The following is a 26,775-nucleotide window of genomic DNA, read 5'->3' as shown; positions in this document are numbered from 1 at the left end:
TATTTATAAATGCAGAGATTTTTTTTCTTTTTAATTATTTTATTTTCTAGGTTTTTTGAGGGAATTTCAAGAGGGGGAATTTTAGTCAGTCTCATCTTAATGTCAGGTCTGGAACTCAAGCCACTGAATTGTTTTTAAAAAAATATTTAGACCTAGGTCAGTGAATTCAAATGCAAGGAAAGGGTTAAATTTCTTCCACAAGTGTTGGCAAAATCTGTAGAAAAAAGAGGAACAGCCTTTATTGAAAAAAGTTACAGGATATACAGTCATTGAGAGGAAGGCTTTCACAGGCATAGAGGGAGTTGCTCCTCCTTCCACCGTAACACAGATTAGTACAGACAGACAAGAGTCATTCCCAGACGTTAGCACGAGAGCCGCCGCAGCCAAGATGTATCTCAGATGGTGAGTGATCATTCTTATTATTATTTGACAGGCAGTTAAGGTTAAGTTTCCTCAGACGCACTGGGTGGCTCAGTCGGTTAAGCGTCTGCCTTTGGCTCAGGTCATGATCCTGGAGTCCCGGGATCCAGCCCAGCATTGAGCCCCTCATCTGTTTCCCTGCTCAGTGGGCAGTCTGCTTCTCCTTCTGCCCCTCACCCTACTCTTGTGCTCTCTCTCTCTCAAATAAATAAAATCTTTAAAAAAAAAATGGAGGTAAGTTACCTCAGCAGAAGGCTGAGGTTGAGGATGGTGCTCTGTTTTCTGTCCTTCCTGCTCAAGAGTGCTAATATGTATTAAGGGCAAGGTTATACACAAGCCAAAAGCACGAACACCTGGGATACAGAACAATCTACGCTGTGAAAAATTAGATGAAGTCCCGGAAGCCATTCTCTCCTTCTGAGAGCATCCACTCTCGGTCGATCCTGTAGCTCCAGCACAGGGGATCTTTTAAAGAAATTTCTACCGAAGATGTTTGCCACTCAAAGTTAAGAATTATTTGAGATGCCAAAAAGTTTAGTGGTTGCTGTGTTTTTTTAAGTGATTAATTTTGATTTTGTAAATTTGTTTTTCGAATATTTAAATGTTGCAGTTGTTGATTTTAAGAATCAGGAAAAGTTTAAATGTCTGCATAAGCATTACAAAGTCAAGAGTAAATTTTGTGTATGCCAAGGACAGTTTGGCCTGGGGGCAGAGGAATGAGATAGAGAAGGTAGAAGGAGAGAGGCCAAGGAAAAGGAAGAGGAAAAAGAGGTGTAAGAAGAAAATGCAGAAGCCAGAAAATGAGTCACAAACAGGCCATGGGAGATTCTGAGCAGGGTGAGATAGTAGAAAAAAGTAGAGTAATAATTCAATTAGCTCCGCAGTATTGAACATACATGATGTATTGTGTACTTTATTCATGATATAGTCATTGGATTTTAATCTTCACAATGACTCTCAGACAGATAGTATCATTCTGTTTTATAGATAAGATACTGTGGCTTAAAGAGCCTAAATAACTTGCTAGGATCACACTGCTCATGTAAAGCTAAAATCTTTCTTGCTGCTTTGCTCTGCACCACAAGGTTTCTTCATGTGTGACACAGCCCTGTGGCTGTGACTTACTGGAAGCAGTCACATCCACCCTCCAGCTGGAATCAGTCATTATTTATTATTGTTCTTCGAAAATCTAAGTAACACTTGTCTATGCAGTGCTTACTGGTTCAGGAAACAGCTTTGCTGATTCTTTTTCAGAAGATTAGAATTTAATTTCCAAGGAAAGAGTCTTTTTCCTTGCAGTAAAATTTGGAAATATTACACATGTATGAAAAAGATTCTGAATTTATCCTTTTTGTGAAACTGTAGCAGTGATACTATTTAATTATGCTAATGCTGCCTGCAGACATCCATCGAACCACAGGCTACTGTCTATATTGTTCTTGTTAAGATTCACTGTTTCACAGTGCCTGAAAATTGATAATGAACAGAAAAATTTTAAAATATAAATAACCAATAAATAATGTGGACTCTCAACAGAAATAAAAGAAATGCTAATTAAAACAGTGAAGTATTATTTTTCTTTATCAAAATGGCAGGTTTCTTTTTAAGAAGCAACTAGCATGCAAGCAAGAAGCCTACAAGTTTCTAAGGCAGGAGGAACATTTATACCCTTATTACCTGCTGATGGTAATATAATCTTTCTGAACAAAAATTTGGTGATACAAATCAAAAGTCCTTAAGATGTATGTGCCGTTTAAACAAGAAGTTCAACTTTTACAAATTTATTATAAAGACATAATCATATATGTTTGTGAATTTTAGTGACACAAATATTTTTCTTGTCATTGTTTCTAATGATGAAAATCTTAGAAACAACTTAAATGCCTTAAAATAAGTAGTTGGTTAATTATGGAACATCCATAATGGAATACCATGAACCATTAAAAATTCTATTGTAGAATGATTTTTAATGTGTTTAGCTAAAGAAAAAAAGCAGAATGTACAGTGTTACTACTTTTATACATGATAAATGTATATACACAATGTTAATCAGAAATACAGATGATTTTTATTTTCTACTTTGTGCTTTTGAACTTGGATCACATCTGCAGGCAGAAAAATAAAACTAGATAATTAAAAAAATAAATCAATATTTGGCTTCTCTCAGAAAAGGAGACAGCTGTCTAGTACTACATGGTCACTCATAATTTGTAGAATTCCATTTTTAGGGTTTTGGCCTTTTGTGTTTAACTTCAAATATACTCACTAGATCCTAATAGGCTGGTTTTCGTAGAATGTTCTATGTGGAAAGACCAGACAGCTCACTTCCGTATTTTACAGATGTGATGGCATGGCTCTGGAGTGAGCTGCATATTGGAAGGAAGAACAGGGCAGTTGTTAAGTGGTCATGCTTTGGAACCGGAGTGCTGGGGCTTGAATCCTAGCTTCTGCTTTCTGACTGTATAACCTTGGACAAGTTGCTTAAAAACTGTGATCCTCAGTTTCTTATCTGTACAATGGGGATAATTACGATAAGTCATAAGTGATTGTGAGAGAGAACCCCTGTAAAGTGCTTAGAACCTTGCTCTGATAAGTACTCAGTAATCATTATTAGTTGTTTTTATTACTATTACTATTAGGATTAAGAAATAGAGGGGAAGTGATCCGTCGAAGATCACGCAATTACTTGATGGCAATGCTAGAACTAGAATTCAGGAAGGTTTTTTCCAACAGAAGTGTGCAGTACCCTCTTAGCCTATTAAGACAGCCTGGGTTCCCAGTGAAGCTGACTTGAAATAGACAGAGCCCAAGGACAAGGCCAGCAACTTCCTGGGAATGACTCTGATTACAATGAGAAGCCAAATACTGGAAATAGGGGTGAAGTTAAGAAAGCAGAGAGTCAATTTCGATGCAGGGATGAAGCCAGGAGCAGAGATAGAGCAGAAGAGAAGAGACGGCTCAGAGATCTGCTGAGGCTTTTATAGACCACCAGCTGAGAGTTTCATGGGGGGTCAACATGGTTTAAAGACCCAAGGTCTGGGTGATTAAATAGACAGATGGGGGGTGGAGGGGCTGCAAGTATTGCTGTGAGAAGGTGCCTGACAGATAGCAATAACAGAAGATGAGGTAGAAACTAGGAGGGCCAGAACAAGGAAACCTGGAGCCCGGGTATCCAGCCGTGATTATCTTAAAGTTACAGCCTAAGTTTGAAGAATAATAAACAAGCAAAGGTATGATAACATTTGTTTTAAACAATTCCTCTGGCAGCAGAGTGCAGAAATAATTTGGGTGACAAGGAGATCATTTAGGAAATTATTGAAATAATCCAAGGAGAGGTGTTGAGGATATGAAACCAGGGCAATTATGGTGGGATCAGAGAGGAGAGGATGCATTTAGAAGATGTTTAAGCACAAGAATTGACAGGATTTCTTTTCTGAAAGATGTGAAGCTTGGAAGGAGAGATCTAAGTACACAGTGGCATCCTTCATAAAGTGGGGGATATAGGAAGTGGACTGGGTTTGAGCCAGGGGAAGGAGAGGACCAAAGGTGAGTTCATTTTTGAACATGCTGAATTTGAGATCCTGTGGAGCAACTGGATGGTGATGCCCAATGAATATACAGGTGCAAAACTCAAAGAAGAGGTATAGGCTGGAATAGATATTAACAGTATTCAGCATGAGTACAGCTGAAGGCTAAAATTCTCATTGTGGGTGAGATCACTAGGGAGAAAGGATGATGGAGTGAGAAGATGCCAAGGATGGAACCTGGAAAACCTTGACATTTAAGGAGGGAGATGAGGATGAAGCGTCCACAGTAGACATCACAGAGGGACTAGAGAGATTGGAGCAAAGCAGGAGAAAAGTGATGTCATAAAAACCAAGGGAGGAGATAGATGCAAGCAAGAATAGGAGATCCCCAGGGAAAGGCAAACAGTATTTACCAAACTTCTACATTGAAACACCTGAGATACAACAGAAAAAAATGTGTCTAAGGACTGTCAATGATTGAATTGTGTCCCCTCAAAATTGATACGCTGAAGTCTTAACCCCACTACCTCAGAATGTGACCACATTTGGAGATAGGGTCTTTACAGTGATAATCAAGCCAAAATGAGGTTAATAGAGTAGGCCCTAATCCAAGATGATAGGTGAGAAAATTTAGACAGAGAAACATGCATAGAGAGAGAAGACAATGTGAAGAGATATGGAGAAGAAGGCCATTCACAAGCTAAGGAGAGAGACCAGGAACAGATCCATCCCTCACATCCCTCAGAAGGAACGAGCAATGCTGACACCCTCATTTAGGACTTCTGGCTTCCAGAACTGTGAGATAATAAACTTCTGTTGTTTAAGCCACAGTTTGTGGTGCTTTGTTACTACGACCCTAGCAAACTAATACACTTGGTAGTGTGCATAATACCTTGGTGAGAAGAGTTCATACAGCCAGAGAAAGAAACTAGGGATAAGTGTATAGGGGAGGGAGGGAAGAAAAAGGATTATGTTACCTAAGCTAAGAGAAGGAAAATACTTCACAAAGCAGAGGGTAGCCACAGTGCCAAATTCTGCAGAAAGGTGAAGTAGGAGAATGACTGAAAATGTCAGTCCAGAGGCCTTTGGTGACCTTTGCAGAGATCTCCCAGTTGAGTAGAGGGAGTAAATCATAGAGCTGAGAATACAGAGGCAGCACAGGGACCACTCCTGCAAACATTTGGCAATGAAAGGAGATCTCCTCAATGGACCAAACGCACGTCTGCTGTCCATAACCGCCGCATGGAAACAACCTAGAGTCCAGTCAGCCAGACCTGGAGTTTTCCTTTCTCTACTTTAATTGCTAAAAAAAACAGATACTTTTCCCCACCAAAATGGTTTGAGAAGGCTTTCAGGAAGAAAAAGATTTTTGCAGCTATCATTTTACAAATTAGATTTTTAGTACTGACACAAAAGAGATTCCATTCTACTTTGTAAAGCCATAAGAAAGTTGTTACTTGAGACTTCTCAGAGATGAAGACTGTGGTAAATCTGGTGATGTAAAGAAGAAAACAAACACAAGCGGAATTTTGGGGCTCACTCATGATTTAAACAGAAAATATAGTAGAATTAGAAAGAAGAAGTATTAAAGCATTTTCTTAGAAAGCTCTGAAGTCAAATTGAGTCTAAAATTTGCTTTCTATAGTCTTAGGGAAATTATCAAACAATCCAAATGTCACAGTTCTATATTATATGGGATCAAATGAATGCAATTTGACTGTACTAAAAAACCTAATAAAAATAAAAAGGAATTAATTAATAGTTAGCTAAATAAACCAATTAGTCAATATCAGCCAGAAACTAACTATGGGAAAAAACCTGAAAAAATAACTACCCAAAAGATAAACCTAGATCAGCACCCTCATCTTGCAACTATTTTCAACCAAGAAAACAATACACCTTTTCAAGAACCTGATCATTTTAAGGAACTGTGTAGAATACAGAAAAAAAATAACTAACATGTACTCTTTATTGTGTAATTAGGAATAGAGACCAACAATTGTAAATTGACAAAAGTAATCCAATGTAGTTAATAATTAAGCTATTTTTAAAGATAAATATAAATGATAAAAAATGATCCTTTTTACTAGGTGTTAAATAAATGCCAATTCAGGTTCCAATGAGATATTTTCATTTATCAGATTAAAGAGTAAACAAACAATCCGATTCAAAAATGGGCAGAAGATATACAAAGACATTTTCTCAAAGAGGATATTCAGATGACAAGTAAGCACATGAAAAGATGTTTAACATCATTAGTCATTATGAGAATAAAAATTAAACCCACAGTGAGATATCACTACACATCTATTAGAATGACTAAAAAAAAATAATAATGGTAACATCAGATGATTGCCAAATGCAGAGAAACTGGATCATTCATATTTTGCTGTTAGGAGTATAAAATGGTACAGCCACTCTGGAAAAACAGTTTGACAGTTTCTTACAAAACTAAACATACAGTTACCATATGACCCAGCAGTTTCAGTCTTGGGCATTTATCCCAGAGAAATGAAAAACCTATGTTCACACAAAAATCAATACATGAATATTCATACCAGACTTATTCATAATAGTAAAAAACGGGGGAAACATATCCATCGAGTGAATGGTTAAACAACTGTGGTACATATGTACCATGGAATACTACTCAGCAATAAAAGGAAAGAACTATTGATAGACACAAAAACTTGGATGAATCTCCAGAGAATTATGTGAAGTGAAAATGCCAATCCCAAAATGTTACATATCATCTGATTCCATTTATAGGTCATTCTTGAAATAACAAAATCATAAAGACAAGAAAGCAGATCGGTGGTTTAGCCATGGGTGCTGGAGAAAGGAGGAGGTATGCAGCTACAAAGGGTTAGCACAAGGGAGACTTGTGGTAATGAAATATTTCCTTATTACATGAATGACAGTTGTTACATGAATTTGCACATGTGATAAAATTGTATGCGCGCACACACACACACACACACTCATACACCCAGATGAAGGCACATAAAACATAAAACTGGTGAAATCTAAATAAACTCTGTGGGTTATACCAATGTCCATTTCCTGGTTTTAACTGTTGTACTGCAGTTATACAAGATGTTACCATTGGGGGAAAGCGGGTGAAAGGTACAAAAGACCTCCTTATACATTTTTTTCCAACTTTCTTGGCATCTTAAATTATTTCAAAATAAAACATCTAAAAAGTAATTTAAAGATACAACTCAACACCCAAAAAACAAATAATCCAATTAAAAAATGGGCAGAGGACATGAACAGACATTTCTTCAAAGACGTACAAATGATCAACAGACACATGAAAAGATGCTCAAAATCACTCTTTATCAGGGAAACGCAAATCAAAACTACACTGAGATATTACCTCACACTTGTCAGAATGGCTGCAATCAAAAACACAAGAAACAAGTGTTAGCAAAAATGTGGAGAAAAAGGAACCCTTGTGCACTGTTTGGCTGGAATGCAAACTGGTGCAGCCACTGTAGAAAACAGTATGGAGGTTCCTCAAAGAGTTAAAAATAGAACCTCCCTATCATCCAGTAATTGAACTACTGGGTATTTACCTCCAAAATACAAAAATGCTAATTCAAAGGGATACACACACCCCTGCTTATTGCAGCAGTATTTGCAATACCCAAATTATGGAAGCAGCCCAAGTGTCCATCGATAGATGAATGGATAAAGAAGATGTGGTGTATATATGTATACAATGGAATATTACTCAGACATAAAAAAGAATTAAATCTTACCATTTGCAACAACATGGATGGAGCTAGAGGGTATTATACTATGTGAAATAAGTCACAGAAAGATAAATACCAGTGATGTCACTCATATGTGGAATTTAAGAAAAAAACAAATGAGCAAAGGGAAAAAAAGAGAGAGAGAAACCAAAAAACTGATTCTTAACTACAGAGAACAAGCTGATGGATACCAGAGGGGAGATGGGATGGGTGGATGGGTGAAACAGGTGATGGGGATTAAAGAGTACACTTATATTGATAAGCGCTGAGTAATGTATAGAATTGTTGAATCATTATATTGTACACCTGAAACTAATAGAATACTGTATGTTAACAATACTTGAATTAAAGTTAATTAAAAAGTAATTTAAAGAAAGTAATTTAAAAAAACCTAAAATGTTCACTTCACTAAACACTAAAGAAATGCTAATGCAAATACCAATTACATATTTTTATTTATCAAATTAACTATGTTTTGTTGGGGTGGAGATAATAATGCTAATGAGGGGGCACCTGGGTGGCTCAGTAGCTTAAGTGTCTGACTCTTGATTTCGGCCCAGGGCATGATCTCAGGGTAGTGAGATCAAGCCCTGTGTAGGGCTCCATGCAGGATGTGGAGCCTGCTTAGGATTCTTTCTCTCTCTCTCTCTCTCTCCCTCCCCCTCTTAGGATTCTCTCTCTCTCTCTCTCTCTCTCTCGCTCTCTAATAATAATAAGTATACAAGAAGAATGGTACTTTCATATACTATTGATTGTAGGATTATGAATGATGATAACCTTTCTGGAAAGCAATTTGCCAACTATAAGAAGCTTAAAAATGCTTAAAAACACCCATTCTGGCCAACTGCCTATTTCTCTGTTCTTAGTCATTTTTCAGTTCATTCAGCACCTTTGTTCCAGGTCCTTGGCTACACATTAGAAATACACCAAAATGAGTAACATGATTTCTCAAGGTAAATATATCAAATATGATGATTTTTAAAAAGTAACAATGAAGTGTGCGAGGTTCCACAGGAGAACAAAGGTAGCTGCTTTCCATTTGTCCATAGGCAGTATGTCTTGGCTAAGTGCCAGAGTTTTGAGTCAGTCTGGCTGGTGTCAAACAATAAGTAGTTAATAAGTAGTTCTCTGTTTACCAGCAGTGTCACCCTGGGGAAGTTACCTTGCCCCCTGAACTTCAGTGCCTTCATCTGTAAAATGTGGCTATGAGTACTCACCAATGCCATGAGGCTTATTAGAATTTATGGTGGACGTGAAGTCTCGTGGAAATAAAATATTTCGGTCTTCACATTCTTTTTCTTTAAATCTATTGTTTTCTGTATTTTAAATTGTCTTAAATTTCTTTAGCTTTGCCTTTTCTGATTCAGTTCTAGCAAATGGATTCTTCCTTAAAACCCAGAAGTCACTATAGGAAACCTCTAATAAGAGAAGGGCAGGCTCAATGCAGGTGAATAAGGTGAAAGCCAAACAACAAAACCACCTAAAATATATTTTATGTAAGGTAGGATGCCAAAAACATTTAAAAAAGAATCTTGTCCTATAATTGGTAATTACGTACATCTTCACAAAGCTATGAAAGCCGTGGTTTAGCCTTCTGGACTTCAAGTATGTTACGTCTGCTAATGTCTGCTCTTAATTTATAAAGACTTGTTTGCTTATTAGTCATCATGGGTAACGTATTCAAATTCGCACTTCTAATTCTAGAAGATATATAAATTACCATTTTTGTTTATCATAAAAATGTTTATTCCTCTTCTATAATAATTTCACCTTCAAGGATATAGATAATAAGAGACATGGAAAAGATTTGTGTACAAAATGTTTATTATAGCATTATTTAATATAATGAAAAATAAGAATCAACCTAAATTTTTCATAGTAGGTGAATGGTTAAGTAAATTAAAAATGAATTTGTTGATGACTTGTGTGTGTATGTGTGTGTACGTGCACATGTGTTGATTACTTTTTAATGATAGAAGGAATCATAAGGTTATGGAATTATAAGGAAAATAATGCATAGAAACAACATAGCATCAAGTATGTCAAAATAGTCATACTGGTTATCTCTAGATTGGTGGGATTACAGAAATAGGGTTTTTTTTTCTTTGAAATTGCTAAATCTACAGTGAATTTATATTGCTCTGCTAAGCAGGATGAAATCAAGTTAAAAAGCAATCTAGTGGTGAGATACAGTCTGTAAGTCAGGAGTGGCAATCACAGAATGCCCATAGAGACTCTCAGATAACAGAAGTGTGATGCAGGCCTATAGTTTATTATACCCTCATGGCACATGAATGGTGGAAACTTCATTACACGTGGCAGGCATTATGGCATACTATATCACATCATATATTATTTCATTTAATCCTTACAACTCCAGGAGGTAGGTAGTATTATTATCCCCCATTTTCCACAAGTGAAAACTAAATCTTAGAGATGTTAAATAATTTGTCCAGGTCGCATAGCTGATACAGAGTCTAATACCAGACCAAAGCTCTGAACAAGCATTATGAGAGCATATATTATGGGAGTCAGGAAAGGATGAGATTACTCTTAGCAGCAAGACAGATCTGTGCGTGGAAAGATTTGTGCTCAGGAGAGAGCTGTGTTGTGTCAGGGTCCAAAACAACCTCTGGCAACCAAGTGATAAAGATAAGAATTAAAGGATGAATACCCGCCATTTGCATCGACATGGATGGAACTGGAGGAGATTATGCTAAGTGAAATAAGTCAAGCAGAGAAAGACAATTATCATATGGTTTTGCTCACTTGTGGAACACAAGGAATAGCGTGGAGGACCACAGGAGAAGGAAGGGAAAACTGAACGAGAAGAAATTAGAGAGGGAGACAAACCATGAGAGACTCTGGACTCAGGGAACCAAACTGAGGGTTACAGAAGGGAAGGGAGTGGGGGGATGGAGTAACCAGGTGATGGGTATTAAGGAGGGCACGTGTGGTGATGAGCACTGGGTGTTATAGGCAACTAATGAATCGTTGAGCACTACATAAAAAACTAATGATGTACTATATGTCGGCTAATTGGACATAATAAAAATAAATAATTTTTAAAAATAAAAAATAAAAAATAAAAAAATTTTAAAACTTAAATTATAATTAGTTACCAATACTTAAAAAAAATCTGGAGAATTCACATAAATCAGAATACCCAGTAATGCTGGGCCCACATTCCCATATGGTAACAACTGGTGAATCTGGAAGAGGCTGCTCAATTTCCAATGGGGTATAAGTTCTCCTTTTCCTATGTGGCCTACTTTGCTCATTGATTTCCATTATCTGCCAGGACCCTGCAGGCACTTGAGTCTAAAAGCCTTGGCCTAGACAGTGAGGAATCAGCAGGTGGGAAGGAATAACCAAATGGAATAAGACAGGTGAGAGCTGAGAGTTACAGAAGCTAGGGGTTTCGAGAATGTGGACCCAGCAAGACACTTCCCCAGGGTGCCAGATCCTAAGGCAGAGCATTTACCTCTTCCCTTCTGACTGGGCTGGAAGTGGTCCCAAGATCTTTGCTTGGGGGTTGGAAGGAAGTGGATTGGTAGAGAGAGGGGAACTTGATTGAGGCCTCAGTGGAGAGGTGGAAATTTGAGGGACATGGAGAATTTAGACAGCAGGGAGCAGAAAAGTTAATATGTCCATGCAGTGGCTCACCCAAGATTCTGTTTTCAAGAAAATTCTCTGGCTTGTTAAGTGTTCATGGTTGCCAGGGGGAAAAAAGTTTAAAAAAAAATGCAAACTCAATCTCTTTAATGCCTCTAGTTGTGTTTTCACACATACAGGCAGAGTGATCCCTTTACACACCACTTAGGTACTGATCTGAGGGTACTATTTAGTTCTGGGGGAACTGAGGAAGAAAATTTCCTTGGATTAAAGGAACTTTGGGCAGGTTATTTACATCTCTAAGCCTGTTTCTTCATCTGTTAGAAGGTTTAATAGTTTCCAATTTTCAGAGGGTAAGGATGAAGTGAGTGAATGGAAGAATATGAAGTACACGGCTGAGAGCAGGAGGAATAAGTGATTGCTGTGATGGGCAGCGGTGGGGTTGGGAACCTTACATAGGTGTTGTCCCTGAATCTTTACAATAACCATATACATTAGGTATTATTTTCCCCATTGAAAAAAAATGAGGAAATTGAGGTTTAGAGAGGTTTGGTAACTTACTCAAGGTTGCAAAATTAGTAAAATGTAGAGTGGAGAGACTTACTTATAAAGAGCCAAACCACACCAAAAAAGTACACTGACATTCTAATGATAGTCATATAGCATTATCAGCTAGAAATGAAAACAGATTCAATTCTATATCTTGCTAAAACCTTGAGATCACCAGCTGCTTGTCCCTAGGCAAGTGGCTTAACTTCTCTGAAACTCACTTTCCTCATCTGCAAAACTTTCTACATTTATTGTATAGATTAATTGAAGTAATGCACTTAAAGTACTTAACAGAATGGCTAGCTTATAAGTGATCAGTTAACAGATATTAACTTTAAAATGTTTCCTGGACCTGCACTAAGTATCAGGAATGCAAAACGAATTAAACATGTTCCCTGCCCTTGTGGAAGTCAGGACAGGACATCCATATGAGCAGTGAAATTTTAACACAAGGAGGAAACTGTTATAATGAAAGAGTAAATGATGTGATTTGGGAGGGAGGAAGATACAGATACAGTGAAAAAGGAGGGAAGGATGGCAGGGAAGATTCCAACTGTGAACTGTGGAGTGATCTGGATCTCAAAGGAACAGGGGAGTTTTGCATACAGAAAGGCAAGAAAGGCATCCCAGGCAGATGGAATAGCTTGTGCAAAGGCAAAGAATACAGAAAGTCCTGAAAGGTCTAGGAGGGTCAAGGGACAGTGAAACAGTTCAAGTGCGACTAGAAGGTAAGTTATGTGGGTTGACTGATAAAAGCAGAAGAGAAAAGTTGGATTCTGGCTGTGAAGGGCTTTCTGTGTCTTCCTAAGAAGTATGGCCACTAGGTCATGAGGGAAAAGGGAGCAAGTCTTCAAAGTAAGGAGGTTTCATAATCAGATTGCTTTTGGTGAAGGGTAATGATGGGGTAAGGAGAGTGAAAGGGAAACACCCAGGAAGCTATTGCAGTAGTCCAGACAAGAGGTGACAGAGACCCCAAAACTGGCCACCAATGAATTGGAAGTGGGTAATGAGGAAGAGGAATGAAGAATGACATAAACACAATGTGTCAAATCCAAGGTATGAAAATGGCTTGCTCCCTTATTTACCACAGTCATCCCAAAGAACCAAAACAAAAACACAGAAAACCTCTTTTAAAAATAGTCTCTTTTGTTTGTATGCAAATAGGCCAGGCACAGTGAAAATGCAACTCAAGTATGATGACAAATACAATATTTTGCCTCCAATACATGAATCACAAAGATTGGTTTACGAATGCTGTCCTTAAGAATTCCAACTCCTGGGGCACCTGGGAGGCACAGCGGTTAAGCGTCTGCCTTCGGCTCAGGGCGTGATCCCAGCGTTATGGGATTGAACCCCACATCAGGCTCCTCTGCTGGGAGCCTGCTTCTTCCTCCCCCACTCCCCTTGCTTGTGTTCCCTCTCTCGCTGGCTGTCTCTATCTCTGTCGAATTAATAAATAAATAAAAATCTTTTAAAAAAAAGGTAAAGATACATTAAAAAAAAAAAAGAATTCCAACTCCTCTTGTTAAAACTTGCCAACTGGTACAAGGCTTATCTGAGATTATTTTCCATCTTAAACCAGATTTGAGGACAGCTATTTAAGGCACTTTTCAAAAGAAGCTACCCTTTACTCACATGGCTGAAGAGTAGGAAGAGTGACATATTGTTTTACTGGAAAATTTCTTCCAGGTAGCAATGTGTCTGTGTGGTGGTGGACCTTTAGAATCTTCCAGAGAAAGGCATGTGAAGGGAGCTGCAAAATTACATCTCAATGGTTCTGTACCATCAACTTGAAAATTGCAAATCCAGGTTGATAAATGTATATTTTAAGGGTTCCCAGAAGTCTTCTGTGCATTGCTTTTGGTTACAGAGATGCCACAAGAAAGTGAGCCTCTGAGTGTGCAATGTCCCCTCCCTCAACCCTGTTGTGAAATGGAAGCTTTAAAAAATCCAGTGGTTTTTTGTTATGTTTTGTTTTTTCAACAAGCCTAGTCATATTGGCTGTGTTCTAAATGCCCCAATCTATTTTATTTTACTTTGTAGAGCACATTTTATTTATGCTCTTATATAAATATTTTGCATAAAAAGGTGCTTTCACAGATCATGCTTCCCTAAATTTGAGATATGCTGCCATTTGTTAAAATGTGTTAGTTTTGTTATGTATTATATTCCTTCCTCTGCACAAATAGGAAAAAGCATATGGACCTAACTCTTCAAGCCACTTTTACATTTAGAATATTACCTCATTTTATTTTTTCTAACTAAGGTTTAAAGGAAATGGTAAATGTCAGATGCTTTGTGAAAGAAATGACAGTTTCTCAGAATGTGTAAGAGCATACCCTTAAGCAAATGGGCCACTTTAAATTCAGAGATCACAATCTTCTGAATTTGGGTTTAACGTTCCCAGGTAACACTCAAGATTGAAAGAATAATACATTTGGAATCATATATTTACTTTGTTGAATTCTGAAAGGTGCCATCACTGATGTTGGTAGTTTATTGGTATCAATTTTTAAACTTACTGCTGTATGTGTTTCATTCATCTTGGAAAGATTTTACATAGTTTTGTTATTTGTTATTTTGTTAACTAATAGGCCATCTAATAATTATTTTGTTAACTAATAGGCCATCTTTTGTTTAAACTCTCAGAAGTTCTGAGATTCTACGATTGTATTGTAAACATTACTAGATAGCTAGAATATTGAATTATTAAATTAGAAGTTAAGTATCATTTTAGTCCACCCTTCTCTCGAGTGAGTTCTCTACTCTGCCACCCATGACTGATGGTCATGCAGACACAGTGACCATTTAAAATATGAAATGAGGAAGAACCAACATTTCTTAGAGAAGCCTATTCCTTTTTCTTAACTGAGACCTATACAACCTAGTTAGAATCTACCACATGCTCTTAAGAAGTTATTTAATCATTAGGACATCCTACATAACTGAAGTTGTTTATGTTGAAAATCACTTGGGGCAGGTCCCTTGACATTATTAGACTGGTATAGGTCTCCTGCCCTCACCTGCAGGCTCTCGCAGAGCAGAGACCCTCTACTTTTGCTCATTTTGTATCCTAGGACCAGCCCAAGCCTACACTCAATTAAGGCTAGTGAAGCATTTATTGAATGGATGAGAGCAAACTAAAAAGTAGAAATTCCAAGTGGTGCAATTACATCACTGGATTTTAAAGTATTATTGGAAAATGGGAAATATTGTTAAGATACAAAGATGGGTAGAAACAAAGGTGAAGCATAAAATATGTGTATTTGTTTGTTACGAGAGTCTACAGCTGTTACCAGTTCCCATGGACACCCTGGAACCACCCTTGAAGCTCTGGCCAGTCCCTTTTCTGACATGTTTGTACAGATAGCAGGCAGGCACAGTGGGAAGGGTGCTCTGGATGTGGTCTTGCTGCTACAATTCTGATGTCTAGTGTCCAGGGAGTGAGCTGTGAGTCTCTCAGTTCCCCAAGCTGTTGTTCTTCTCTGGCTTGGCTTTGTTTCCTGATCTGTGGTCCAGTTCCCAATGGGCCCCTGGAGCCTATCCTCCAGTGATGGGTCTTGTTCCACTGGAAGAAACAACGAAGTGTCTCCCCCTACCACACTGTAGCAATCACACTTCCCAGAAAATCCCAATTCTGGGTATGCCACAGGACACCTCCACCCCACTCTGCCATGTCTCCACCAGATACCCAACCCTTCTCAGAGCCTGGGTTTGGGATGGCTGGCTCCTTACCTTTCGGAGTTGCTGTCCTTAGCCTGAGCTCTGCGTGGTGCCACATTCTTCAACTTCCCCACTTGCCCATGCTGCTAAAGTAACAGTTCATCTAAAGGCCACACCCATCCCAGGTACAACAGTACTTCTTTTTCTAAAATGTGCATATTCTGATACTTGCCTTTTGACAATTTTTCCTTATCCTGCCTTTTACTACATGCTAATGTAATCCTCAGTCCAAACAAATGTATCTTGTTGCTGAAGTTTGGATATGTTCTATGAAGCCACCATTTGGTTTTGAGAAAAAGTATAGATGAGAATCTTTTGCATTCACTTGATAGAATCTTGTAAATAACTGTTGGTGTCCTTTCTGTTTCTGACTTCTCCTTAGAGGACATCTAGGCAAAAGTGTGTCACTGAGTCCTAGTTTCTGTGCTCAGAAGTCGATCGAATATAAATTAAGAAACAATACATGTTCCTTCTTTCTTAGCACGCATGAATGATGGGTGTGAATTTGCATCACGAGAAAGTGAATTCACTTTCTCATGAATAAAATAAGACTCCCCAGGGCAGCTAGGGACACCAGCCCAGGACTAGAGAGGACTTGAGCTAGAGGTTTTAAGAGTGAGGGTCCCTCCCTACCCTCTTCTAAAATATAAAAATGGAGGCTGCAAAACTTGGGCTAAGAAAAAGAAAAAGACTCAACCCCCAAAGCTTAACTGTATAAAATTGCTTTTAAATGTAGGCCAACACTGTATCTCCCCCTCAAAGAAAAAAGAAACTCAACTACGTTTCTAAGAATGTTCCTCCAGAAACATGGAACTGAAAGCTATTTTTTATTGATCTGGCCCTTAGAAAACAATGGGACTTTTTAACGTACCTAAGGAACTGACATAAAAACCTATGATTCTGCACCAGAAAGATGCAGAAAATGTCGAAATAGAGGGCAGAAATACAAAATTAGAGATGTTTTGCAGCAATGTTTTATGTGTGGTGTTTGATTATGAGTGTGCAACATGGAGAAGTGAACAGTGGACCGTGAAACTGATGCTAATTTTCTTACCCACTAGTGTAGAAGCCCTCTAAAATATCATGTCATTAACTTAGTTGCTTTACCAGAAATCAGTGCATGTGGTTAGTGTGTGTGTGTGCATGTGTGTGTTTAATTAATAGACTTTATTTTAGAACAGTTTTAGATTTACAGAAAAATTGAGCAGACAGTACAGAGAATTCCCATATATCCTCTCCCCTGCACACGGTTTTCCCTATTATTATGATCATGCATTAGTGTGGTACATTTGTTACAATTAATGAACGAATATTGTTAATTAAAACTCATCCTTACATTAAGTGCCCCTCTTTGGGTTCTATAGTTCTATGGGCTTTGACAAATTTAAAACATATATCCACCATTACAGTATCATGCAGAAAGTTTTACTGTGCTGCACTAGTCATCCCTTCTTACATTCCTGGGCAACCACTGATCTTTTTACTGTCTCAATGGTTTTTCCTTTTCCAGAATTTCATCTAGTTGGAAGTATACAGTTCATAGCCTTTTGAGGTTGGCTTCTTTCATTAAACATCTTCTTTCATTAAATATGCATTTAAAGTTTGTCTGTCTTTTCATGGCTTGATACCTCATCTCTATTTATCACTGAATAATATTCCACTGTATGGATGTACCGCAGTTTGTCCATTCACTTACCGAAGGGCATCTTAGTTGCTTTCAGTTTGGGGCAATTATAAAGAAAGCTGCTATAAATATTCAAATACAGGTCTTTGTGTGGACATAAGTTTTCAATTCGCTTAGGTAAATACCTACGCGTATGATTGGTGGATAACATGGGAGGCTTATGTTAAGTGTTGTAAGGAACTGCCACAATGAGTTCCAAAGTGCCTATTTCATTTTGCATTCCCACCAGCAATTAAGGGGAGTTCCCATTTTTCCACATCCCTGTCGGCATTTGGTATTGTCAGGTTTTTTTTTTTTTTAATTTTAGCTATTCTAATAGGTGTGTAGAAGCTCATTATTGTTTTAATTAGCAATTCCCTAATGACATATGATACCGAGCATCTTTTAATATGCTTAGCTACCATCTGTATATCATCTTTGGTAAGGCGTATGATCGGATCTTTTGCCCATTTTTAGACGAAGTTGTTCTTTTTCTTGAGTTTTAAGAGTTCTGTGTACATTTTGGGTATCAGTCCTTTATCAGGTTCGTGCTTTGCAAATATGTTTTCCACTTTGTGGCTTATCTTTTCATTCCCTGAGCAGTTACTGTGTTTATGCTTCAAGGAGGAAGCGTTTTAGAAACACATTTTACAACAACAGTAAAAGAAAAACTGTATAGCAAATGTTTTACGCTCCCTCTCAAGTGGTATCAGGGAACCCTGTCTGTGAACCCAGAAGAGTTTCGTTGAAGGAAAGAGTCAGGTCTGGGAGCCGTGGCTGGCTATCCTACACTAAGAGAGTTTGTGTAGCAGGGCTAGAAACAAGAACAGAACCCTCCTCAGCTGCATGACTTCTAAACTAAAAACTGTTTAGGAACTATGCATAGAGTCTGAATTTGGCCAGGAATCCAGGTATGTAAGAGATAATCACTTTTCGTGTTTCCTTTAATTCAACATAATCTCACCTGTGAGACCAGTTGTGTAAGAGATTCCATCTTGATCATACAGGGGTGCCCTTCCCTTCCTGCAGCCCAGTCAGAATTCAGGAAGCTTACCTGATGCCTAGAAATGGAGGAATGTCTTGGTTGCCATTGGCAACCTAACTATCTGAACCATGGTAGTCTGTGAAATCTGGCAGCTCTCTGTCCCCATGCCACAGTGGGGAATGAGGTTATCAACTGAGGCCCATGAGCCAAGTGCACTGCCTCTGTAGACAAGAGCCATCACTCCCAAAGATTTTATCCTCTTGGGAGCACTGAGAAGGGGGTGCTTGGATTCCACGTTCACAGGACCCAAACACCTCTGCCCCTCCTTCCTCTTGCATCTCAAAAGCACTCTCTTTTTTATTCTCCTCTAGAACACCTGTATCTCTTCCATGGGCTTTCACCAAAGTCCAAAAGTGCCTTGACTTTAGGTCTCTTCTGCTTTCTCCCCTGCAAAAAATCTATGTGTCAAGAAATTTCAGAAAACAGGGATGTCTGGGTGGCTCAGTCTGTTAAGTGTCCGTCTTCTGCTCAGGTCATGATCCCAGGGTCCTGGGATCAAGCCCCAGGTCAGTCTTTCCTCAGCAGGGAACCTGCTTCTCCCGTTCCCGCTATTCCTCCCCCTGCTTGTGCTCTCTCTTTCTGTCAGATAAATAAGTAAATCTTGAAAAAAGAAATCTCAGAAAACAAACGCTAACATATCAATAAATAATGCTGCTACAATTATTTGTGGAAACTATCTTGTGCAATATTGGAACCACTACAACCTAGAATATTTTTATATTGGCTCTTGACCAGTAACCACAGGAAGCCATTTAAGTATAACAAACAAATATATGGCTGGAATTGGAAAATTTGGCCAAGTGTTTGATCTTTCCAAATGTCCACAAGTTCCTAGCTCTGCCCTTTCCTGCCCCCAGAGTAGATCCTAACTATGTGGTCCCAGAGGAATATCTCTTGGGCACAGTTGAGCAAGAACATCATGAAGGTATCTATTTCCCTGACCCAGCTACCATCTATGGCCCCTCCCCTCCTGCTGCTTTTTCTTGTAGCCTTGGTCTCCTCAGACGTTAGAACATCTGGGAGTGAGACATGGAGGAAGCAGCCCCACACAGAAAGCAGCTTTCTGAGGTTACTAGTAACTTCCTCCTTACTAAACACAAGGAACTGATCTTCATTTTGCTTATTAACCTCATCTCAGCATTTGATACTGTCGATCACCATCACTGCTGAACCCCATCCATCCTTGGCTCTGATGACCTTTGAGTAAGTCCTCCTTAACAAATTTTTGAGTGGCATAAGGTTTGGAGGGATGACTAATACAATGAAAGACATATATGGGATTCAGAGTAATTTTGATTGGCTGAACACTAACACACAAATAAGATGGGGCCAGGAGGTGGTGATCTGACATGACATTTAAAAAAAAATCATGGTCAGCTACTCCAGTACAACTCTTCACAGGCTTATGTGATCTCTGACTCATTAATGAAAGTGATCTTATCACCATGCATTCCATTCTGTGAGCCCTCTCTGCAAAGAGGTATGTTGATAAATTCAGGGAGTCAGGTGCCAGTGGGAGAACCACCAGGTTGGTTAGGGTTCTAGAGACCATGTCGTATGAGGAAAAGTTGAGGACACTGATGCTATTTAGCTGAGAAAATAGACTATTGAGGAAATTTCTGATATCTGCTTTCAACTATTTGGAGTGTTCTATGTAAAGGGATTAAAAATACATATACCAGTAGTTTTAGAAAATGGCAGACACAACTAGATGGTACTTATAGGGCTGGGGAGGGAAAGGTAAGAGATGTGAGATTACTATAAAGAAGACCTTTCTCTTGTAACTGTCTTATCAGGTAGTGAGTTTTCCAACATAAGTGAGAAAGCAAACACTGGACATCCATCTACTAGAGATAACATTGAAGGGGTCCTTGCTTCACAGTGAGAGACTGGGAGGACTTCTGAGGCCCCTTAGACAACCCTGCAATGCTAATGAAGTCATAGAGTAAGAGAATTCCATGCACCACGTTGTCCTTTGTTTCTGCTGCCGGCCTCACCCCTTATCTCCCATTAATTTGATGTTGCAGTGCCTTGGACACTGCTCTAAGCAGGAGCTGAAATGAAGAGATGAGAGAAGATATGGAAAAGAGAACACAATAAAACAACTTTTTTTTTAAAAAAAAAAACCTCCTATATATCAGGATCCGTGTGAAGTACCATCTATATGTGTTCCTATTTAATCCTCACAACAAGCTTATGAGATATTTAGTATTACCTCTTTGATGAAACTAGGGTTCAGAGAAGTTAAGTGACTTCCCCAAGAACACACACATATCAACTAGTGGAGCCAGAGTTTGAACCCAGGTCTCTGTAATTCCAAAGCTCTATGTGAGGTGTTATTTTTACTCACCCCTCATTTATGGTAAATGATACTGGGTTTTAGAATTTTTCATATTGATAAGAGATTCCTTTTAAAATAAACTGACTCAAAGTAAGTCAAGAGAAAATAAGTGTATAAAAAATAACACAGATTTGACATAGATATGAAGTGGTACCAGTAGCTAGAATGACTGTAGTTTGGGAAATACTATTCCAAACATTTTGACAGCAAGACTTCCCAATTTAGCCTATTTTGTATTTGGACTGCTGAGTACAAGGAAAAGAAGGAAACTTAAAAACTGAGGGGAATGTAAATTAACTCCTGTGCCCTGATACATGGGTAATTTCATGTGTTACAATAAGGAAACTAAATGGACCCTTTCAAATAAAAAAAATATATATGATTGTAAAATCCAGAGGAAAACCCCAGGTGGGGCCTATCCGCATAAAGGATGAAGTTTCCAAGGTATGCACACAGAATGGGTGAGAGGAAGTGAAGACCGTATGAGTCAGGGGCCAGGACCCACACAGGAGCCCTATGGCTTTGAGAGGCCCTAGATGGAAGGTGAAGGAGTTGACTGACAGGCCAGTTTTGGGAAGAATGACCATCACCTTTCCAGTGGTTAAGGATAATCTTTGTGGTCAAAAAAGGTCAAAGTGAGAACTGGAAAGTCTGAAAGGAAGACAGAAAAGTAATAATGAAGACTAGGGAGCTGCATAGCGTGCTCTGTGCCAGGCGATTGACAAGCAAGATCCCATTTGTCTTTCAGAACAATGCAGCAAGGATGCTGGTCACATTTTCTGCATGAGAAGACTGAGATGGGGAGATGTTCAGAACTTGTTCAGGGCTCAGTGGTCAAGCCAGGATTTGACCTTGGGCCACCAGTTCCAAACCCATGCTATGCTACTTCCCCTGCACCACAGGTCTTTGCTTGGGTGCTCCTTCTCAACCCTGGCAACAAACAGCTTTCCCTTTGTTACTTTTAATTTCTCCAGCCCTGCAGGGCACAGCTAGCCTCCAAGAGAGTGGAGGAGGCATGCTCAGAGGGAGGCATGCCTTCTCTCCTGAGGGCAAATGCTGACGGCTCAGAAGACACATAAATGCGCGCGCGCGCGCGCGCGCACACACACACACACACACACACACACACACACACACACCATCGAGCAGAGGACTTTTCAGGGCCTGATTGGGTCAGAAAAGAAACCATACATTTGAGGCAGGATTATTGTATGTGTGAAGGCTGTCCCAGCGGAAGCAGTAGGTTTGGAAAAATCCACTTGGCATTCACACAGCTTTCAGTCTTCTGCTTGTGATTTGTTCCCAGGCTCAAGAGTACCACCCACTTCCAGGAATAGGAGCCAAGGTAATAGAAACATTCTAGATTAAGACAATGAGGATTAGATTCGGATAATTTTTAAAAGGGCCGTGTATGTTAATTGGTTTCTAACAGGATCCATGAAGGTATACTCAAATGAATGGTTTGGGGGTAGGAGAAGAAAAATACCCAGTCTCTGGGTTCTCTGGTTGCAGACTGTCTCCTGCTGCCCTGCCAAGCCAGAAACAGTACGGGGTACATGGCTGCCCAGTAAAACACTTGTTAAACTGAGCTGAACCTTTACCTTTGGGCCTCAAAGGCAGCACTCCTGGATCTCTGTCAGTCTTTGTCATGTTTGTGGCTGGGCTGTCTTTGGGGAGTTTCCTCAGGGCTTTACATTCACTCACTCTCCACCAGTGCATTTGTAGTCATTTTCATCGGTGGAAATGCCCACCTGCCATCAGAAGTTATCTGGAACCAGCCCCTGTCTGTGGTGCTATTTCTTTCTTGTCAGTTCCCCTTTCTGCATTTGAGTTCTAGCCTCAGCCCTGACATTATTTGTTTCTCTACAAGGAGTATTAGGAGGTTCTGGGGAGCTCACAAAGGCTCTTCTTTGTTTATTCTTAATACCTTGCTTCTGTGTTCCTCGGGAATGCCACTGGGCTTATGCATCTGGTCTCTGGGAGCTGCAGTGGATGGGCATTTGTGACAGGTATGTTCTTATGAAGCTCGTATGCCTGGGGAGCATGGTGTTAGATGAAGCTGCGTCTGGGGCAGATGTTCAGAGGTGGGTCTGACGGCTGGAAAGGGAGTGGGTTCTTAAGAAGGGTTGTGGAGTACATGCATAAAGCTTTTGATCATCAGGCTTGATTCTGAGTCTGGCTACGTTGGAGGTAGGACATTACAAAAACTTGTCTCTTCCAGCCAGATCCCTTTGTCTGCTTTGGTGAGCTAAGAGACAGGACAGGCAGGAAACAGAAGGCACCACTTACCAAACAACCAGCAGCCACCCTTGGCCTCAGGGTGCTGGGGGCTCCAAGTAGCTCTGCTGCAGGAGAAGCTATCCAAGGATCCTGGCCCTGCCTGAGCCCCTTGTGCCAGTGAGAAGTCCAGAGAACTGGAGCAAAACCCACAGCCTCTGCATAGTCTCTGCTTTCTTATTTGGCCTTTCTCTTCCTGTCTCTCTCTCTCTCTCTCTCTCTCTCTCTCTCTCTTTTTTTTCTCTTTTCTCCATTTCTTCTTCCCATCAAAATGCCCCATCACAATATTGTCTCCTCTTGGCACCAGAGACCAATAGCTCATTTGAAAAGAAAGTCTTAGGTCAAAAAAGAGCCCAGGCAGTGGTTTCTCGTGTTCTGTATACCATGAACATATTTGCATTTGCAAATAGGCTTAAAATAGTGCCTCCACTAATAGTTATTTAAGGAGAGACAGGTGAAAATAATTTTTGGCCAAGGGAACTTCCCACTCCTCTCAAATTGTAATAACTAAGGAGATGGTCTATTCCTCTGACATAGGGCCAGGATTGGTAACCTCAATCTTGGAACTAAGACTCTGGACTTAAACGAGTCTAAGTATGTGCACAAGCTTGTAGTTCTGTATTATTTCACGTGTTTGCTTGCAGGTACCATTAATGCTATTTACATGAGCTATCCTGTGTATAAACTTTTATAAATCTCTGTTCATTGGTATGTTCTAAATATACTTCTTATCGAGGGCTCAACTATGTCATAGGTAGTGGGTTTTTAACAGGGAGCATAAAAGACATGGTACTTTTACTCTTGAAGATTTTAGACTAGTGGGAGAACAGTATTAATTAGATAGTCACACTAAAATGATTGTATGGCAACAATGCTTTGAAGGCAGGGAAATGGCTTCTTTTGATTTTGCTCACTGTTTAATAACTATGTCTTTGAGCTTGATATTTTGTGTACCCTATTATCCCTGGATATCAGATGTCTCTTTCTGGGAGATGAGGATTGGATGTTATGGAATTGAGGCTAAGGTGGGAAAGGAAAGAGGATAAGAGGTGAAAAGGTAAGCCAAGCCAGATTCTTTAGGAGAAAATCGAGATTCAAATACCATGTTTCAAAACTGGATAGAGGTGGGAGGTAAGTTCAGCGGTCTCTGGGCCAGGAGACTAAAGCTATGAAGAAATAGAACAAGAACAAAACATGTCTGAAACAAGCAAGGAGGGTGGGGGGAAGGTTCCTAAGTAGTTTTCCAGATTCCAAGCAAATATTGACAATTCACCTTTCTTGGTCAGGCAAATAAAGAGTATTTAGGGGGCGGAATAGAAGGATCAGGCCATAGGCTGGGCACACAATCCTTTATTGGACCTTTATCCTCATCTCTAACCTAATATGGAGACTCGTTTCTGAACTCCCTGAGGTTGTAGTACACTCAGGGTAAGGTTTGGGAAATAGACGCCATTTTGAATATGTGTAGAAGAAAAATGTGTCTTCAGCACTTTCCATCTCCGCATCAGAATAGCAAGGTTCCCATTCACTATTTTCCTTCTTTTGACATGTATGATTCCTTTCTGAGTTCCATTTCCTATTTAGATAAATTAATTTGAACTTAACTCTTAATGGCTAAAAACAAAAAACATTGCTCCCTTCTAGCTAGCATTTGCATTTTAATAGGGGCTTTCAAAAATGCCTTAACCCAAGGAATGAGTAATTTGGGAATTCCAGGCACCAGGGTAGGGTTGGTACATAGATTGGGGAGAGGGGACGTCCCTCAAATTGTGCCCTTGAAACATTGGCTTTCTCTCTTTGACCATGATTCTGGTTCTGAGAGAACAGGAAGGGGCCCTCTTACAGGGCCAGGATTGGCATAAATATCTTTTAGTGAGTTCTGTGGGTCTTATTTGTGGTAGGCGGAGCCCTTGAACATGTGTACAGACTCACCTGTAAAATTTTTCATGATGCTTACCCACAGGCACTTTTTGGTAGAAAAGGAAAAAATGGTTTGCAAAACTATTGATAATTTGGAAAAGTGATGCTCCTTGACTCAAAAAGATCTGATTCTAGATATGACTAGAAGAACTGGACATCTGTCTTGTACACAAACTTGTTATAAGGAGACTGAAAAGCTAAATGCTCTCACCATGTTATGCTCCTTCTTTTGGGTGAGTGAGGGGAATGGACTCTTGATTTTAATACTTAGTTACGCACAACATCAGGGATGAATAAAAGCAGCCTTCTCCTCCTTATGAGTCTACATAGACATTTCTTCTTGGTGCCTATGCATCACTGATGCTGTTCCCCTCATATCTGTGTGGAAACACCATGCTCCCAGATGGGTGAGGGGAAGGACAGCTACTCAAAGTAAGGCAGTGTTATGTATGAAAAATTCTCCACAAACGGGGGGCCAGGAGGATTTGCTCCAAGACAAGACTGGAAACCAAGTCAGACATATGATCTAGCCTGAGCTAGAAAGAGACATGGCTGGTAGGGGAGCTCAGTAAAGCTCAAGATGCATGATGCGCATCCATAGCTAATCACTATCTCCTGTGTCCACCATACACCAGGGAGGGTTCACGTTTTCATCAAGGCGTCACTCATGCTCATCTCTTTCTTGTCATACCCACTGCCCCTATGCTGATTCAGCCTCTTCATCTCAGGTCTATGAGACTTTAATATTGGCTTTCTTAATCACCCTGGTACCAGCTCTCACCTCCTTCCTCAGGACACTGACCCGCTTATTTTCTTTAAACTTTCATTACATAATTTTTCTGCTCCCAAATATTAATCCCAAACTTTCAATTTTCTATCACATCAAATACAAACTCATCTGGCATTCCAGACTCCATTAAGCTATCCTACTCTACTTAGAGAAATGAATATCCCATTATTTGTGCAAGTGAAAAAGTAAAAAAGCCCCATAGCATCCACTGTGTTAGTCTATTAAACAAGAGTGATTCCTGGCACTCAGTTGTTGAATGAATGAATGACTGAATCAATCAATCAATCAATCAGTAATCAATACCTTATCCTCATCTTCACATCCTGTTGATTATAATCCTACATATTGCTTGAACCTATCCGCTTCTACTTCTCCTACTACCACCCTAGACAAAGCGGCCATCTTTTTTCATTTAAATGACTGTAGTAGCCAACTGATTGGTCTTCTGGCATCTGTTCTGGCTTCCCTACCATCCATTTGCTACATAGTAGCCAAGCTGTCTTTTCAAAATGCAAAACTCATAATGTCACTCATCTAATTTCTTTAGTGGTTCATGTTGCACTCAGAATAAACACCAAAATCCTTCACTGACCCCTAAGATAAGCGTGGTCTGGTCCCGGCTGACCTAGGCAGGCTTCTCTCCCCACTTCTCTAGTCATTTAAGCCACACCAACCTTCCCTCATGCTCCCTCTTGCCCCAGTGCCTTTGCACCTGCTGTTCCTTTTGCCTAGAATCCTTACAAGCCACTCCTCTTCACCTATAAAACACTTATTCAATTTGTTCTGTTTACCTATTAGTGCATAACAAACTGCCCCCAAACTTAGCAGCTTAAAACAACAAATATTTACTCTACCTTACTATGTCGTGGGCCAGAAATTTGGGCAGGCTTTTGAGTGATTTTTCTGTTCCTCATGACATCAGCTGAAGTCACTTGGTGGTTGGTATTAATCTGGTGAATAGGTAGTCTAGAACTGCACTGTCCAATTCAGTAGGCCCTAGCTACATGTGGCTACTGATCATTTGAAATGTAGCTCATCTAAGTGTTATAAGTATAAAATACCTACAAGATTTTATTCAGAAAAAAGAATGTAAAATATCCATTAATAATTTTATATTGGTTATATGTTGAGATTATAGTATTTTAGA

General features: G+C 39.5%; 1 protein-coding gene across 5 annotated transcripts in view; it reads left to right on the top strand.

Annotated features, from left to right (window-relative positions):
- The first annotated feature begins 246 nt into the window (after positions 1-246).
- Positions 247-26,775, top strand: part of CD86 (CD86 molecule) — a 64,302-nt gene continuing 37,773 nt past the window's right edge. For 2 of the 5 annotated variants that reach the window (XM_045812501.2, XM_045812500.2), the window contains exon 1: positions 247-402. In XM_045812501.2, coding sequence (XP_045668457.1) covers positions 389-402 — 14 coding nt within the window. In that variant the 5' untranslated portion in view covers positions 247-388. Of the gene's footprint in view, positions 403-22,559; positions 22,651-26,775 lie in introns of those variants that run through there. The other 3 variants (XM_087861594.1, XM_045812499.2, XM_087861593.1) reach the window with 2 other exon arrangements.

The sequence above is a fragment of the Ursus americanus genome, chromosome 4 (assembly GCF_024610735.1).
Source record: "Ursus americanus isolate L20-20 chromosome 4, mUrsAme1.1.p, whole genome shotgun sequence".
Lineage (NCBI taxonomy): Eukaryota > Metazoa > Chordata > Mammalia > Carnivora > Ursidae > Ursus > Ursus americanus.
The sequence above is the reverse complement of the archived record's forward strand: the minus strand, read 5'-3'. Positions and strand labels throughout refer to the sequence as shown.